The sequence below is a fragment of the Gordionus sp. m RMFG-2023 genome, chromosome 4, assembly GCF_954871325.1.
Source record: "Gordionus sp. m RMFG-2023 chromosome 4, tfGorSpeb1-WG-v2, whole genome shotgun sequence".
Lineage (NCBI taxonomy): Eukaryota > Metazoa > Nematomorpha > Gordioida > Chordodea > Parachordodidae > Gordionus > Gordionus sp. m RMFG-2023.
Genome location: NC_088778.1, coordinates 33,689,273 through 33,708,817, shown reverse-complemented (window position 1 = coordinate 33,708,817; position 19,545 = coordinate 33,689,273). Strand labels below are relative to the sequence as shown.

Sequence of the window (19,545 nt, the reverse complement as noted above, 5' to 3'; positions counted from 1 at the left end):
TGAATATGTGATCATTATATTTTTTTTAATTTAAATATCAAAAAATTCACGTAATATACGTGTAAAACTTTTATTTTCTGCCTTGATCCCTGCTAACCTTTTCAGACTTTGCCTGTACATATATCTGCAACCTGCCCAATAATTGGTGAATGAGCTCATTTTTTTAGGTTAAGCCTCCTCCCTTCCCATTTGTTAACCCAATTAGATGGGAATGAGATAGTATAAACCTTGCTTTTTTTAAACATGTTTTGAGTCAAATCGCGAAAGTTAGGTAACATTTGTTAATTAAACCCTGTTTTAGCTATTTTTTTTTAATCACCCAACATTAGTTCCCAACATGGACCAAATCTGAATATTTTTTTTTAAAAAAAATGGTACGAGTTTCGATTTCTAAAATTTAGAAATGGAGTCTGTTTGCAGTTTTTCCAAAAAAGGCTATTTTAGGGTTCTAGATATAAGTTTGTTTAACCAGGATGATCCCAAAATTGAAGATTTTTTTTATCCGAAGATCAAATGATTTGTGACGTCATCATGGAAGATTTGTTTATCCATAAAAATTATTGAAGATTTACTAAAAAAATTATTTTGAATTTTAGTTAAAATTTGAAAACCTATTTGAATATTCTTCAAAATATGATCATTTAAAAAGAATTTTTTTAAAATTTTTACCATCATTTAGAACTCTGTTTAAAATGATTGACAACTTTCTTAAAAACTATATATGTTAGCGTCAAACTTTAAATCATTTTTTGAGTGCGTTTTTTTTTTAAATTTAAAAATCTGATCTTACCGGAAATATATTCCGTCATGTTTGGAATAACTATCTTACGAATTGTAGACAATTTTGCTGTTAACCTTTGAGTAATTTATATATAAAAATATATGGAAAATTTAATATAAATTATATTAAGTATTAGAAGTTCAAGGAAAAATTAACTGAAATCCATAGGGTGGTGTCCAAACATGACGGCATACATTCCCGGTAAAATCAGATTTTGAAATTATTAAAAACGCGCTCAAAAAATGATTTAAAGTTGAAAAAATATAAAATTCTTGCACTTTTATTAGAATGGGTTCCTGGAAATTTTATGATTAGTAAGTTCACTTATAAATTTTATGAAAGAATTCCTGATTCTGAAATAAACCCTTCAAAAATGGAAAACACAAAATTTTGAACCACAATTTATACATAAAAATTAGTTACAATTTTGTTAAAATCGGCCAAGCATATTGATTCATATTTGAGTTTCCAAGAAATGTTATAAGATCATTTCGGTGGCAAGATTTGCCACTATTCTGGGTTCCGAACTCTTATCATATTATATAGAGAATCTTTATTTAATAGTCTGAAGATTCTAAGATCCTGAATCAAATTTCAAGTATTTAAATTCTATTTATTGTGGGGGGGGGGGAGGTAGGGATGGGGGAAACATAAATTAAAATTCATTCTATTTGAGCAAAATAAAATGTAAAACGTACTACACATGTTATGCTGGCATTACATTAGCGATATTGTATATTAATTATAAAGTAAACTTAAAAAATTTATTTCAAACAAACTTGGGCTAATAACATAGTAAAGTTTTTTTTTAAAAAAAAGAAGATATTAAATTGAAATAAAATCTTGAAAATTGATAGTTTCATAAAACAAATGCTTCTAAAAAAAATGGTACACTGGTAAATTAGGAGACATGGTATTGCAATGCATAATTCATTTAAAAGTAGGCATATGATGAAACCAAATTAAGATTCAGAAAATTTTAAAGCTCTATTTACGGAAATTTTGATAACGCAAACTTAATCGAACACCAATTTCTGAAAGGGATTCTGATGATTATTCCGATCTAAAAATTTCCTAGGGTTTGATTGGCTTGCCCATAAATCGGTCTCTCATTGGTCCATGTTCTCAAAAATATCCAACAAATTATTTTAAATTTCCGAATCCGAATTTAGTACCAGGGGCCTGTTTAAGGGTATTGCAAACAATGGTTATAATAAAAATTAGACAAAAGCGATTTCATTATTTTTTCGTTCTGTTTATTAGTCTTCGCGCCGGAACTCTCTCCCATTAATCATATTCATACAAAAAATATATTTTAAAAAAAACATCAAGATACGCCGCGAATTTCGCCATTCGGAACCCTGCGCCTACTCTCCATTCCCCGCGTTAGAACACCTCTGACATCCGGTAAATCTTGTTTAACAGCTGTATCTACTGTGTCCGAATCAATGTCGCTTTCGTTAGACTCCTTAATCTCGGTATACGTTTCACCCCCTTTATTACCAATTGTCCGCCAATGTCTGGCGATAAATTGACTGCAATCGAGAGACGGGGGAATCACGAACACAAATTTACAGAGGGTGTAAAGTGATAGGCACGCGAGAGAAACCAACCAAACCATCATTATTTGATCGGGCAAGGGTTTGGTCACTAAATTGGGATCAAATTTATATACCACGAGGAATTCCGTGAATATGATGGCGCCAACGAGCCAGGCCTGCGCACCCATTTTTTTGCACTTCGGGTCGTCTAGGTATTGAAAGGCTTCGCGAGTGGCTTGAATAAATTGTATATTTCAAAAAGGTAAAAAAGATATTAATTTCATTAAAATCAAAATTAACTCGATCCTTGGAATCCTATATCCACGCCCATGCGCAGATTAGATTAAACAAATTTCAGAGTTGTCAAATATATTCGATTTGTATGTAACAGATATATGCAAAGGCTGGCTAAGTCCATCAGGGTTCCCAGATCTACCCCGTTATCAAATGTTTGCCTGGCCTGAACAGGCCCAATAATTTTACTAATTTCCCGGTCCGGCCCGTTAAAATTATGGGAAAAATTAGGCCCAGCTAGACCGTTTAATTATCTTAAAACGAATTTCCGGGCCAGTACATCCTTAATGTCTATATCTTATATACAATTTTTTTTTCTAATGTCAATTAAGACGTTCATATTTCTGCTCTAAGGCTAAATATTTCTATAACAAACCATTTTATAAATCAAATGGCTCAACTCAAAAAATGGTTTTTAATAACATTTTTTTAGTGATGGCGTGTCAAATCTAACAGGTGGTATCATTGTAGAGTGTAAACTGAACTGATAGAAAATAATAAATCAGCTGTGACAACGGGAATTCTCTTTCATTTGGACTTTTATCAAAATTTCGTAAATTATATTCTCCATTATTTTCAAAAAGAAACGAGTTAACCCTGCAATCACCAGTTAGCTCCTCAAAAAAAAGAAAATAAATCATAACTGATTTAATGCACCATTCGCGGTTTCGCTTAGAGTAAGTTTATATGACATGTGAGGCGTAAACTCTCGGAGACGAGCATATGACTATTGACAGGATCTACCAGGCATCTCTTTTCTTTGGCCATCAATACAAATTTTTTCGACACGAATTAATCACGACTTGAAGCATTATTTTTCAAATCGGAACGAATTAAAATTTCTTCGATTTGTTCAATTTTCCCGTCTATCTCGAAAATTCGAGAAATAACTATTAACAAAAATTATGACAGTGATGTGACATGTCCAATAAACTTATTAACCATCTGACTTTCTAATCTAAAATCGTCATTATTTCCCAACCATATTTTTACGGAACTTGAAATTATAACATTAATTTTTAACAGGAAGTTGACCCGTCACTTTCCTGATTACCAATTTCTTTACGATTACAATTTGTTACATGATCTTCAGCATGGGTAGAAATATCACCCAGGTCTGGCTCAAAATGGGCGAAATGGCCACCATTTTACGAAATGGCGTAGCCAAAGCTTTTCAGCGTGGGTAGCATTATTACTTTAGGTCTGGTTCAAAATAATCGAAATGTTTTTTCAGCGAGGGTAGAAATAATTACTTAGGTCTGTGCTCAAAATAAGCGAAATGATCCCCCATTTTACGAAGTGATGTAGCCATGAAATTTGACGTAATCTTTAGGCGTAAACCTAATGGTTTCATGGTTGTTGTAGATGGGGTTGAAAAATTGTTTTAAAAAAAATTTATGTGCAGTGTTTTGATTGGTTTGCCTTATTTAAGTAAGAACGAATCATATTTTAAGGTTTAATCTAGTTTGGCAAATGATGTTAAATTTTTTTTTTTAAAAATAGGTATTTTATTAAGCAGATAATTTAAAACTAATGCGAATGATATTAAAATGTCAGGTTATTGCATTCAACTTTATAGCTGCGATACATTTCTAATCAAAATGGCTACCATTAACGCCCGATAAGAATTTCGATAGATCGTCAGCTGACCGATACCATGCACCATATTTTTGAGCTTTTGGAGGTCATATCCCGTATAACTTTTCAATTATTGCATTAAAGTAACGAATTAAAATAATTTTTTACCCACAGCTCCAGCCAATAAGAAGAACATGAGCCTAGCAGGGTTGAGGTAATGAGTTGGCTTGAGCCAAAGCACGTATTTGAGGTAAAAGGTGTTCAGCTCGGCCATCTGGAATATGCAGATTATGGCGAGAGTAGCTATCCATCTGGTGAGATTGGCGGTCGGTCTCCAGTCGAACCGGATCCAACTATAAGGGCTAAACTGGGCCGCCGCCCGCTTAAGTTTACCTCCGTACGTGGGGATACTCCACATACCTCTCCAGTGATACGGTTTCATCGAAAGGTATCTGAGGGTCTGCATGCCCATGTATATGCCAGCTCCGTTGCATATCAGCACATCCAGGATCCAATGATCCCACCTTATTTTCAAAAAAAAAATATATGGAAAGCGAGAAAGTTTTTTTTTTTTAAAGTATCGACATATTATATATTCTAGCACATCCATATTCTGACAGGGGAAAAAAAAGATGAGGTAGTTAATTATGCATATAATTTGAGTTTAAAAAAAATAACGAATAATTAATGTAATTGATCTCCTAATATTCTCACGATTGTAAATATTGTATCGTTAGAAAAGGGTAGCTATATTCAAAAGGCGGAAAGCGGCGGGCGGAAGGCTTTAAATTAAAAGGCGTAATAATTGATTCCGATATATCATAAAGCCCCAAAAAAAGATATACAATATAAGAGTGAGTAGTATTAAATTTAGAGGATAAGTGTTATAAGGTCCAAAGGATTAGGAAGGATATCAATGATGGCAAAAGGGAATCTCTGCCGATACAAATATAGTATCGGATTATGATCATTAAAAAAAAGAATCGATTCACAATTTTAAAATAAAATAAATTTTCAGTCAAAAATAAACTACGAAGGCCTCTAAGATTTCGCTAATTAGATGTCCGAACCTTTATACAGGCTTACATAATATTTTTTTTACTGGCTAAAATATGAGGCATTCATAATTAGAGGTAATTCGCGCCGGAGGATATGCGAATTCGCTGCGATTCGCACTACCCGTGAATGTGGGGTTACGGTTCCGGTTTCGACAAAATTTCGAGGGGAGGTCTTGATTCCCGAAAGTTCCACTCGCGAATTTTGAAAAAAAAAAGACGCCACTCGAATATGTCGCTCAAGGAAACTGGGTTATTTTCTTAACCCTGAATTAGCGGGCGGTCTTTTTTTTGGGGGGGGGGGAAGGGGGGGGGTGACCGAATAAGATAATAAATTAAAAGAGACATCTGTAAAAGCTTACCAGCATTCGTGAAAATTGGGTAATTGATGGGCCAGGGAGTACTCCAACAACTCGAACATAACGCTCATGACGGTGCAAAGCCACCAATCCCTGATAATCAGGGTCTTGAACCACCAGCCTATGAAATGGGTGGGTACGAATTCGTCCAACTTGTCCTTAAGATTGTAAAATGGATCAGCAGGGTTACCTATAAAAATAAAATATTTATTTGGGGGGGGGGAGGCATATAAAAGGGGATTCAATAATATAGAAAATGGACTCGATCTTCGTGACATAATTATTAGAAGATCACGATACGATTCCAGATCGGCGCGAATGCCGATGCAAACCAGAATTCCTATTCTCTCAAATCCAACACTAGGATGTATGATCGGTTCCGATATCGGAATTTAGGCAAAACCGAGTGCATCTTTTTGTCGCCTATTGTTTATTCTAAGGCAGTGCCGATATTCGGCGTTTTCAAAGAATATCGGATCGGATATGTACCGATAGAATATCGGATCCGATAGGTATCGATATTAGGCCTTTTCAAAAACCTATCGGATCAAGCCGACATTCTTTTTTTAAAAAAAATTGTTTTATGGTTTATTTTATTATTTTCTTTTTAAAAATATAATTACAATAATTCTTATTTTATTTTATAAATAATTTCGTGAATAATAAAAATTTAAATAAAAAAAAAATTGTTAACAAATTTTTACACAAATTTTTGTTGTATTATCTTGCAAACCGGAAGAAATGGATTTTAAAATAATACCTGAGGAGTCACCACGTTCAAGCTAGTAGCAAGCTTATTTATTTTGCCTACATATGGCAGAAAGTTTCGGACTCCTCATTGGCCAAATTCCTGACGTTTCAGTTAATAATATTCTGGATAAAAAAAAATCGGCCAATTGGAGCTGTTTAACGACACTACACATCTCTTATAAACATTGCAATTTAAATGAGACTTTTGAAACTATTAAGGGGAATTTAAAAAAAATGGATTGATACTTTTTTTTTCGTGACACTAGTTTCGAAGATAGATGGTAAATAAAAATTCGATATAAATATCGGATATGTATCGGATAGGATCGGTGAAAAAAAACTTGTGGATCGGCAAGAGTGCGTGTCCTAGTTAACTCCGTACTTTTTATTCAGAAAGAAACTCGTAGTTAAATATAAGAATCACGAGAATCTAAAACTGGATTAATTCGCTCACAAAGATATATCCATCTCTCATACAAAGATTATAATAGCTTGTTATACGGAAAAATTTAATTATATATATATATATATATATATAGTGTGCTGGCATATATAGCGTCATATAAATTTATAAACTTAGGCTTATTAAGGTATAAATGAATAAGTGAAGAAAAAAAATAAAAAAATTATTCCTTAGGGGGTTATAATCTATCTGTATAAATATTATAAATACAAAAAAACTTCTAAAAAAAAAATTTAAATAAATAAGAACATTTTTTTTATTTTTTTGATTTTTAGGAGTCTTTAAAATGAAATAAATATTCTTAAAATTTTAAGAAATATTTATTAATTTAAACATTTATAATTTATATAAAATGATAAGGGGTGTGCCGATTCCCACAAATCTTTCGCCGATCCGATCCGATACTTTCCGATACTAATAAAAAAAACGTTCCGATATAGATCCGATACATATATCGAGTTTTTTTATTTATTTTATATTTACCATCTATCTTTGTACTAATGTCATAAATATATATATCTTCTTTACGCGAATGATCTAAGTGTATTTTTATTTTTTTCATATTATGTTTAATATTCTCCTAATATAAAATAATCGCCAATGTCTATATGGGTGTAAAAGCGGTGTCGTCTAACATCTAATTTAGCCAATTTTTATATAAAGGGGGGTCAGGATCTAAATATTTTTAGCCAGAAGAGGTACAAACCATTTTCGATATCTGTGGAGGGGGGGGGGAATTAATTAGCACGGGCAATTGGTTCCTGGGCAAAATCAAGAGTTGACCGTTTTTTTAAAAAAACTTGGCTAAATCGAGCAGCGTAGCGGCACTAACCGAACCGTGACTCGCTTAGATATAATCCTTTTCTCTTCTTTCCTTCCCTTTTTTTGCAGATATTAATATAACAAAAATTTTTTTTTTTAGTATTACAACAAATAAAGCGTAAAATTCAGTTCCTTTCATTAATTTATTATTAATAAAATTATTAATAATATATTTATATATCAGAGACCTGAAGAGACCCGACGAAAATTTTAAAACCAAATATTTGAAATCGCTATTATTTAGCTATAAAAAAAATCAAAAATAAATGTAATATAATTATAGAAAAATCCACCGGGCCGGAAAATATAAAACCCGGGCCGGAAAATATAAAACCCGGGACGGGCCCTACAAATGATATCTCTGCAGATGTCGTAATCGAATAATCCGATATTTTTTAAAAAACGCTAAGGTATCGCTGCCGATCCTATATTTAAATATCGAGATACAGCCCTTATAAAAAAATGGACGTAAATATTGGATCGGTGAAATTAAACATCACAAAAAAAATAATATGTATTATATACATTTATAGTTAAATTTAATCAAGTTTATGGGAAATTTTATTTTAAATAATATGCACCTCAAAGAATTTGTACAAATCGAAAATTCCTATCGAAATTTTATACAGGTCCACATCAAAAACAAAAAAAAAATATATATTCAAGATATCGGTCTTTAACCAATGACATATATAATACCTAGACTGACCATTCATTCATTAAAATGCATTTTTAAGCGTCGTTAAAAGTAAATCAGCTGGACCAGCCATTTTGGTAACCTTTGTGATAATTATTTTCTCGAAGATCCGATAATTTTTAGAAGTTTGTATCAGATATTAAACAGGCCCTCGATTAAAATTTTAATGATTACTGTAACCAAGATGGCGTCCCCAGCTGATAAGCATTTGATGTACACTTTTAATGAATGAATCGTCAGTCTAGGTATTATATATGTCATTGTCTTTCACAGAGTTTCCCATTATTTTATTTATGCTTAATAGATTATTTGATCATTACCCGTAATAAAAAAATGGCAATGAAACACGTGATTCATTTGCTCGTCACGTTTTATTTCTTTCGTAAAAGAAAGTTAGATTCCATTAAAAAAAATATATTTTTTAAAAATAATTTTTATTTTAGTTTAGACGGTGTCCTAAATATATTGGAAAAAAAATCTAAAAATTTATAAATTTTCGTAAATTAATTAAAATTAAAAAACATGTCCGAAAATTTATTTTTTTTAAAAAAAAAGAAGTTTTGATAAAAATAAAGAAAAACAAGAAAGAAAGACAATAAAATATGAAAAAAACATAAGAAAAATAAAATGCCACCAATTTGTAAATGACGAAAAATGATTTAAAACACTATTTTATTTTTACATTAAAAATAGGTTATGTTTGTTTTTATATTTAGGACATAGCCTTAATCAAAAGTATCGTCGATATCGGGAAAACGTGACAGATATAGTATCACGATACTTAAACAACTCTGAGATAAAGGAACGATCATAATATAAAGGGCAAAAATAACGCGTTCAAAACGTTTTAGAAAAATGCTGATAATATAATATATTTTTACAATTACTCTTATAAAAATCTAACTTATATATCTGTTTTTTATTATGTCATATTTTTCTTTAATAATCACCGAGGAAAATAGATTAAGCCAATTTTTTATTATAATCTATATAACCTATAGGATCGTAAATTTTGCAATCGCCTCCGTAAGATTTTTCCGGTAGGGGCACACCCAGTCCAGGATCAATATACTTCAGCATGGACCTTGCATCAGCTGGGGCTTGAAACAACAAGAAAATAAGAGTAAGCTCGTAGACTAAGCTGGCGCAAAATACGAATCTCCATACAATGGGGTGGGGTCTCTTGAACGGGCCATCAGGGGTCTGGGTAACGCCGAAGAAAAAAAATGTAGCCAAACAAGCAGCAAACCCACGCAAGGCATTCTGGGAGCTGTCATGGTGGGGAACTAAGCTAACGGTAAAGTAAAGTAGGCAGGCTGAAAGGCAGAAAAGAGCTGTGAGAGAGTGTGCCCGCCAGAAAAAAGACTCTGTCCCATCATCGGTGGGTGCACTAGGAGGGGCAATGTGGTAGGCCTCCCAGTCATGGGCTGTCATGCATTCATTGTTCCTGGAGAATTTATTGCGTTTGATAAATGGAAATTTGTTTTTGGAAGAGCTGGTTGGATTGGTGTGACTAAAGGGGCAGGAAAAGGTGGAGGACATTTTATCAAAATCAGTTGAGTCCAAGTCGGGGTTATTGCAACTTTCTTTGCTGTGTGCATGATTTGGATCGAGATGCCATGAAGTGGGATTTATATGGGTGGAATTAGTGATATTTAAGCCTGGTTTGTCTTCATGGTGGTGGCATGTTAAAGTGGAACCCGTAATAAGGCCATCTGGTGGTGAAGTATTTTTAGGTTTTGACAAAGAATTTTTCATATTTTGTGGGAAAAGTTGTCTTCTATATCTAAGCATTTAGTAAAAATAGCATAGAAATTAAGTAAGATTTTATACTAAACAATGTTTTAAATTATTAATATATTTACCAGAGATTAGTCCAGTCTGATCCACCAGTAATTATAAAAATTGGGTTCAGCCCTTATTTGTCTGGCCCAACAAGAAAAATTTTAAAACCAGTTTTTCATGTTTGTTATGAACCAAAAAAAAAGACATTCCTTCTTTCTTACAACTAGTACTGTTAGATGGCTCAATTTTAAAAAATGGCTAACCCATTTACCCAAAAGATTCCATTAGATGTCCAAACAAACCTTCCTACAATCTATGAGTAAAAAAGCCTGGGCCTTGAATAATATTTATTGGCTAACATATTGGACTAGCCTATTTAAAAATCAATCCATTAAACAACACTACCTACAACTTTATATTCAAAAGAATGTAATTTTAAAAATCATCTCATTTTAAGTTATAGAATATTCTTATGTATTGAGTATCATGTTTACACAATAAGATTATAGGGTAGCAGGGACAGGTAATACAGTAGAGATCTGCAATTGAGATTTAGTGACTGATTGGGTAAGTAAAAAAATTATGATTTTAAAAAAAATAAGCAATCAGGCATATTTAAAATTTTTCTAAGCTGTAGGAGTAGGATAGGCTAATATTTACTTAAAATTCATTCTATATATCATAATATTGCATTTTTTTAAATATACAAAAATAAATATATCTATTTTTCAATCAATCAGTTAAAAAAAATATTAATATTAAGCAATAGTACCTGGGTTAAACATAATTAAATTTATCTAGTCATCCAATGAGTTAGTATAAGAAGATGGTTATATAATATGTACAGTGACGATCAAAATAATACTCACTTCATAAGTTGTTACGCTTTTTGTAGGAACCTGATGGATCGGGAGTGATATATGGTCAGATATATTTTGGTCGAAAGTCATATGTCATTGTATTGTATATAAACTATATGCGAAATTTTAGATATCAGTGACATAGTAATATACATTAAATTACTAGGTGAACTTATTAAAATCATAGATAAAAAATATATAATTGGTAAATTAAAAAAATTAACTATTATTATAAATTGAATAGATGTATATGGGTAGATAAAAAATATAGTCTGCAGATTTCTGCTTAAGATTATCTCCATCTGGGATAGAAGATGGTAGAGAGTTCCCATAAATTCATCAGGTAAAATGATGATTCATTTACTAAAATACCTAGTGTAGAAATGACGAATGATAGAAAATTTTATAAGGTGTTTCGAAGTTCCTGCGGCCGTAATTAAAATGATTTGCTTTACCGAACGATTCCATACAACTTAGAGGTCTGCAAATGATAAAATATTTAGGACCGGGTTGCAATGTTGTTAAAAAGCTAGATTTGGGTGGATTTTTAAAAACTGCCTATTTAAGATTTTAGCTATAATAATATTAAGTAAACATCGAGATTTTGCAGATAGATATCTAAGCATTTTTGCCAGCTACGAGCAAAATCTTTAGGTCTTTTTTGAGATTTATTTCAGTGGCGTCACTAGGGGGGCTCAGGGGCTCGAGCCCCTTAAAAAATTTGAGTAGCCCCGTGAAGCAAAATTTTTTTTAATGGCTCCATAATATCCCCTTTAATTAAGAATAAATTTTTTTGATTGCCCCCTGAACGATTTCTTTTATAATTCTATTAAGTAATATATAGATTTAATTTTAATAAAAATTAATGACTATCTAAATTTTTATTAAATGAATACTATTTTAATTATTAGATTAGATTGATACATATAAATTATATTTTCACTATGTTAGCTTGCAATCAAATTCTATGTTAAAAATAAAATATCAATATCACTCACTAAATATTAATTTAGCAATAACAGTTAAAGCTTAATTGGCTTTTATTAAATTATTATGTAACCCTAATTAAACAATAATAGTAAACTGTGTTGTCGTTTTTATATAATTAAAAATGGAAGATAATCTTTTAAAAATTTAATATCTTACTAATTTTTTCGATTACTTATCTAGCTTCTATCATGTCATCTAAGAGGAAGTTCTAACATAGCTTTATGATTTGGATTGGGCGTTTATATTCTCTTCTTCAAGAATTGTTGATTTGGGCTAGACTTATAAATTTTTCCTTATTAGTCCATTCTATAAAACTTTGTCTAAAGTGGTAACAGGGAGTTATATTAGTTTCAAGCACTTTTGTTAATGTAAGTTGCTAAGAATTACATTACCTTATGTGGTTTTTAAAAATCATTATTAATTGAGGGATATGTATGCATTAATTAACTCTTTTTACCACTTGTAATTCTTAAGATGCAAAATTTTTATATTTGAGCAATCGAAAATATTTTATACTGTAATAAATAGATTTTGTATTAAAAAATATTATTTTTAGAAATGTCTTGTATTTATACGCTAGTTTATTTTGTATGTATAATATAATAAATGAGAAATTCAAAATAATTGTTCAGAGTTAGCAAATTTAAAAAAAATATTAAAGGGTATGGGGGCGTCTTTGGTTGAGTCCCCTGAGTTTGTAAAGGCCTAAGTATTATATTGCCTGTATGGTTATTAAAAACCATTATCAATTGAGGGTAACCTTTTTTACTTGTAATTCTTTAGACAAAAATTTTTTTCGCAATCGAAAATATTTAAAATTGTAACAATTGGATAAATATTTTGTATTAAAAAATATTATATTTAGAAATGTCTCGTATTGTTTTACATTTATTATTTGTATGCATAATGAATGACATTCAGAATATTTTGCAAATTTAATTAAAAAAGTATAATATATTAATATAAAACCAGGCCGAAGACTGTACAAAAGCGGGTTGAGCCCTAGATCGTAAAGGCTATGACAAACCTGAAAGGACACATAATTTAAAAAATATTGTAAATATTTTGTTTAAAAAAATTATCATTTTGCATTTAAAAGTGCTACTTAATAATCATCATCTTATATAAACGGCTTGTTGTGAGGCTTCGTTCTCTACAGTAAAAAGAGTTCTGAGAACTAGGGAATCGAAGAGTTCTGAGAACTAGAGAATTGATGAGAGATCAACGTTAACAAATTTAGTATTTTAATGCCTTAAGAAAAAAAAAACAAAATTTAGCATTTAATTCACATATGAAATTTAAATAAAAATCGTCATATTATAGTATTATTTTGTATATATTCGTATCATAATATTATTTTGCACATTCATATTTATATATAAATTTTTAATAAAAATAGCACAAAATATATATAAGTACCTAACTATATGTTTAAATTCAAAATAAATATTGGTCCCCCTAAGTAAGCAGTTGCCCTGCCCCAAAAATGAATTCTGTCTACGACCCTGAGTGACATGTAGTGAGTAGTTGAAATAATGTAGTTTTCCATGCTGAGCTGTGGTCGGCCTCTTAGAAAGAAGTCTTTTGTGAGATACCAACTAAGAAGGATACAGCAAGTTTGCCAAAGGAAGAAAAACAATCTTTTAAGTTTTCGAATATCAATTGAGTTTTTTTTTCAAGTTAATTGTTTCGTTGGTAGGGCCAATGGATCCATGCAAAAATAGACCTTAGCTACATTGGTTCATTATTGACAGGGTCAAGGTGATTCTGTCATGCCACTTTCCCTTGAATCAGGTAAGTCAAAAATGAAGAAGTATTAAGGATGATTCAGAAAGCCGGTTAAACTCAGCTTCGGAACTTAATTTAATTGAACTCGGGAAGTTCAGACCTTGATTTTTAAAATTTATTTTGAACCGGGTTGGATATCAACATCGTAAAAAATTTTGAAATTATTTTCTTCTTAATTATTTTCTTAAAAATTATGTTCACGAATAATCCCACGCTTATTTATCATCTTTAAGCACTTATAGTTAAAATGTCGTGCGTTTATAAAAGCGTTGTTGAACGGCTCGTTTTGAGTTTATTTTTAAAAACGGCTAACTCAATATTTTAGCCGGAAAAATATTGCCTAAGGCTTCGAGTTTCCGTTAATTGATGTCTATACCTTTGCGCCATTTATGAGCAAAATCGTCAGGCTTGCCTACTAACATTATTCTGGATAAAATATCGAGTTAGCCGTTTTTAAAAACTGGCCCGAATCGAGCGGTTTAACAACAACACTAGTTTATAGCAATCCAATAAAAGCCTTATATAAGATTTTAGGATATTTGGGGAAATTATTCTAGTATTGGCCAGTTAAAATAATTTTCTCGGATTGGATATAAATATTTTAAAAAAAAATTTTTTCTCGGATCACGTTGGGCGTAAAAAAAAAAAATTAGGCTCGTAGTTTTTAAATAAAATAGTTCATACTCCTTCTAGCACCATTACAATACAGATCAAAGTTTAAAAAAAATATATTAATAATTAATATATAATATATATATTAATCATATGTTTTTTCATAACAACACATGAGCTTATCCGCCCTAGGCCTGAAACCGTATAAAGTGTTGGTAGATTAAAATGTTTGATTTTACGGAAAGTGGATTTGCACTTAGGACATGATAAAATATACTATTTATCAAAAGAAATTACACACAACTTTAATAATCTAATACAAATCAAAAACGAGTATAAGTAACTTAACGCGAACCCTATACGAAATACCTTTTGAAACTCTAAATTTAATCGAGCAGAGAGAAAGACACCTAAATATATTGATAAATATTATTTTTCTAATTAAAAAAAAAACACATCATATATCTAGTGGTGTTATTAAACGGCTCGTTTTGAGTCCTGACTCAATATTTTTATCCAGGAAAATACTAAGCAAGCCTGAAGATGTTGCTCATAGAAGGAACAAAGGTCCAGACATAAATTATCGAAATCTCGAGGCTTATGCGATACTTTTCTGGCTAAAATACTGAGTCAGCTGTTTTTAAAAATAGGCTCAAAACGAGCCGGCTAATAACACTAATGTGTAAGAACTACATTTTGTCTTCGATATATTTTGAGAGAGGGGGGGTGGGGATAGATTCTGATTATGCAGTGAGGTGGCAAAAATAATTTTGCTGTAGGTGATTAGCTCGGTTAATCCAATATTTTATCCAAATAAATTATACGCAAGCCCCTGAAAATTTACATCAATATGGTGTACATATTTGGACATTTATTAGCAAAATGTGGTGATTTAGGCTATATTTTACTTGCTAAAAATATCGAGTTAGCCATTTCTTAAAAATATGCCAAAATAGAGCCATTTAAATAAAACTGGAGAGAGCAAACTAATTATTATTTTTTTATCGCGGAGATGCTGGTTGATTCACGTGTCATTCATCTTCATTTCGGCGAGAATTAAATGACTACCTGTACCGACGATTTATTTGCTAAAATGCGATTTGACGTTGAAAATCAGCTGAGATCACGTGATTTTAATTTTCCGTAAAGATTTTTATTACAAATAAACGAAAACTCTGTAATTATTTATATTTTTAATGTTTTTACGTATACCCCCCCCCCCCCACCCATCATGCCAGACCTATATACAATAGGGACCGGAAGTGAAATACTATTTGAGTCTATTATGTGTTGATATTCTTGACCACCCAATACCTAGAGACCTGCTTACTTTGGGTGATAATTATTATTAAATGAAAAAATATTTTTATTTTTTTACCCCCCCCCCCCCCCTTCTCTTTCCCCTCCCACGGATTAAATTCAACCCATTTAGACCAAGGGTGAATACTTTAAAAAAAAATATGTGAAATTACTTTAAATATTTGAATTATAACCCATATCGATATTTTTGTGTTCATTAAAATATTATTGATATACAAGCTTAGACTAGCCCATTATGAGTAAGAGTTACACCTCCTGTTGGATAAATATTAAACTAATGAATTGTTACTATGTATTGATATTGAATACATCTACTTCAATAAGGCCAAAAAAAGACAACTTTAAATATAAACAATTAACAATAAAATTTTGGAACCCGCGAGAAGGCATATTGCTAAGCTGCTGGAATTGAGATCTTATCAAGCTGATACGGTGAGAACTTAATGCTAAGCTGCTGCTGACAAATGTTCAGTAGTATTTAGTGGTAAGTTTGATTCCAAATTCCTGGTATAGTTACACTTTTTCACATATGACAAAAAAAATACGACAAAAATAATGTGAACAAGCCTATTATTATGCAAGAGATATCATAATATATTAGATAAATTTAACATAAAGAAATGAGCGTATATATATATTACTCATTCTCATCTGTGTGTACGCTATTTGAAAATAATTGAAAATAAATGAAATAAAAACTTCTTTTTTTTTAAAATATGCTGAACTTAAATCTTAAAATAATATTATTTGTAAAAAAAAAGTTAGATCACTCACTATTTAACATTCTAAAACAATTTCCTAAATTAAAACTATAATGGTTGTCGCGTTCGAGTGAGGAGCCAATATTCTGGAGATATTCAGAAAAGACGAGTTTTATTTATCATATTGTTAAAACGTGGAAACTGCAGTATAATCATAACAAATTTTTCAAAGGGTAACGATTATTATCTGCCATATTATATCCTAACAATCATTTTACCATAACCATTATTTCTTAGATTAATTTTTTTTTTGTTGAAAATATGAAATTAAATGATAGAACCATTAACTGCGATTCAATGTTTTTGGAGGAGTAAAACAAACAATAAGACCTTAGGCCAGAAAATGGTTTTAAAAAAAATACATTATGTCTCGTGATTTTGGAATTGATAGATGAAGAAAATATAAATGAATATTAAGTTAACATTGTCTATAGAGCGCATTTGGGGGAAAAAATATGTTAACTTAACATTTATAAATGGTTGCAAAAAATATAAATTACGTAAAAAATATTTTAAGAATGAGATAATTGTTGTAGAAATATATTTGTTAATTTTAAAAAAAAAACACTAAGATGCCTATAGTAGATCTTTTGGAGGATTGCTTAGAGTTTTAAAGCTAAGTTTCCAATAGCCTTAATTTGGGTTTAGATTTTAGATCTTTAGCAGTTTGTTACTTTACGAAGAATTTTTGTTGATGTTGTGTTTAACATTATGTTACGAGGCTCTTAGTTATTAGCTTTAGTTTTCTAAACTTTTTGCTGCACAGTAATGGATGCCATTTGAAATTATGAACTTAAATTCTCAGGACTTTGGATTTTTTATTCCTATCCTAGCTATCGTACTTGGGTTCGAGTTGGTTATAGTAACGCTATTGATTTTGAGAAGTTCTGAAAATTATTTTCGCGTCAATATTACCTTATTAAAATTTATGATTTGTTTTTTTTTAATACTCTATAGTTGTAATAAAATGTCCTATATCTCGGGAAAATGGGTCTTCTTATATAATTAAGAGTTATATTATGGGGTATTTAGCGGCACCGTTTTATAATAAACTTTATTCTGATGCTAGATCTTAGCTGGAACCCCCTAAGTTCTTTAAAATCAAACAGATTCTTTTGACTTCTTCGTAATTAAACCTAGTGTTTAAATTAGATACAGTGTTTATGTTTATTAAAAAAAATTTCAACTAGTCAACTAATAATAATTTAAATCTAATAGGCGACGCAGGCACGAATTCATACTCCTTCTCGCACCATTAGGTTACCGATCAAGGCAAAAAAATATAACTAACACATGACCATAATCCGCCTTTGACCCTGAAACCCTATCATTCTGTAGATTATGATGTTGGAATTTACAGAATGTGGAACTTACAACTTTGGGATGATCGAATAAACTATTTATCCAAAAAATAACATGTACACTTTAATAATCCTCAATACAAAGCAAAAACAAGTAGATAACATAACGCAGGCTATAAGCAATACCCGAGGCAAAGAAAATGACAAATAACTTTATTTTAAAAAAAAAACATGACATATCTAGACTAACTTTTATACTCTACAGCTGACTGGTTGTTGTCCCTTAAATGAACCATCCCCTAATTTCCTTTTTTTTGGGGGGGGTAAAATTTTTTACTTAAACTTATAAAATAAATAATGAGCGGGAAAGTCGTTATTTAAAGCAGAAAAAATCTTTTTTTTTTTAAATTTTAGGTAAAACATATCTCTACATGATGCATAGCAGCTGTCTCAATATTTTATTTGGAGGGGGGGGGGTATGTAATGAGTAGTAACTATATTTTGGGATAGGGTAATTAACTAGTGTTGTTAAAAGGCTAAATTTGAGCCTATTTTGGAAACGGCTACCTCAATATTTTATCCAGATAACTAATTAGAAATGTGACAAGCCTGTCACGAGATATTTTAATATGTTAGATGCGTTTACGATAAAAATTAAAATGAAGGGCAAATTATTATGTCATTACTTCATTTCCATTTGTGACGCTATTCGAAAAAATAGTTTTAAAATCTATTTTAATTTAACAAATTATTTTTTTTTTGAAAAATTAAAGCTAAACTAAAATCTATATTTATAAGATAGATAGATTCTCTGTTTAACATAACATAACTTAAACAATTTCTAATTTAAACTACAATGGTTGCATTCACATGAGGAGTCAGTATTTGAGAGATGTTCAGAAAATAGAAGTTTTTTTAAAAAAATCCTTCATTTGATTTTTATAATTTTTCTGATTGTTGAAACGTATAAAACTGCAAATATAACAAAATTTTTTCAAACGATAACAATCATTATCTCTGACATTTAGTATCTTGACAATCATTTTTACCATATAATTATTATTTGTAATAATTTTTTTTAAATATTTTTTAGGGGGGTATAAAAAACAATTATCGACCTTAGACTTAAAATGGTAATAAATAAATATATTTTATCCCATCTCATGAAAAATTTTACGATTAATAGACGAAGAAAATATCATTCAAGGAGGTATGGGTCTATAGAGCGCATCCGGAGAAAGTAATAGGTTATTTCGGTAACTATAAGTAGTTAAAATTAAATTTTTATAAATATATATATATAATTTATTTTATTATAGCTATCATGTTTGCGAAAAATATAAATTAAAGTAAAAATATTTAAGAAATGTGATAATTGTGGTAGAAATGAATATTGTGTAATCCAGGTGATGGAAAGTAAACCTTATTTTTTATCCTAGTTATTTTTAAAATATAATTGGTTAGTTCACTTTGATTATTGATTTGGCTTTTAAAAAAACTAAGATACCTATACTAGACTTTTGGAGGATTGCTTAGATTTTTAAAGCTAGGTTTCCAATAGCTTTGATATGAGTTAAGATCTTAAGTCTTTATGAGACTCTTAGTTATTAGCCTAGATTTTCTAAACTTTATGCTGCACATTAATGGGATGGTATATTTTGCTATTTAAAATTATAAACTTAAATTCTCAGGACTTTGTTTTTTATTCCCATCCTAGCTAGGCTACTTGAATTTGAGTCGCGTATAGTAGAGCCATTAACTTTGGGTGGTTAAGCTATGAGTTGACTA

General features: G+C 30.6%; 1 protein-coding gene across 1 annotated transcript; it reads right to left on the bottom strand.

Annotated features, from left to right (window-relative positions):
- Positions 1 to 2,052: 2,052 nt before the first annotated feature.
- Positions 2,053 to 11,038, bottom strand: LOC135929075 (phosphatidylserine synthase 2-like). The gene is made up of 5 exons (XM_065465567.1): positions 10,898 to 11,038; positions 9,336 to 10,126; positions 5,612 to 5,798; positions 4,363 to 4,718; positions 2,053 to 2,557 (listed from the first exon to the last, which is right to left on the bottom strand). The coding sequence occupies exons 2-5, from the start codon at positions 10,096 to 10,098 to the stop codon at positions 2,109 to 2,111; spliced, it is 1,755 nt and encodes a 584-aa protein (XP_065321639.1). The 5' UTR covers positions 10,099 to 10,126; positions 10,898 to 11,038; the 3' UTR covers positions 2,053 to 2,108.
- Between the last annotated feature and the right edge of the window lie 8,507 nt (positions 11,039 to 19,545).

Excerpts from the sequence above, each read along its gene's own strand:
- LOC135929075 (XM_065465567.1), bottom strand. The coding sequence starts at position 10,098 with ATGAAAAATTCTTTGTCAAAACCTAAAAATACTTCACCACCAGATGGC. Across the intron at positions 5,799-9,335 it reads CAAAATTTACGATCCTATAG|GTAACCCTGCTGATCCATTT; the intron begins GTTATATAGATT and ends TTATTTTTATAG. Across the intron at positions 2,558-4,362 it reads CTTATTGGCTGGAGCTGTGG|CCACTCGCGAAGCCTTTCAA; the intron begins GTAAAAAATTAT and ends AATTTATTCAAG.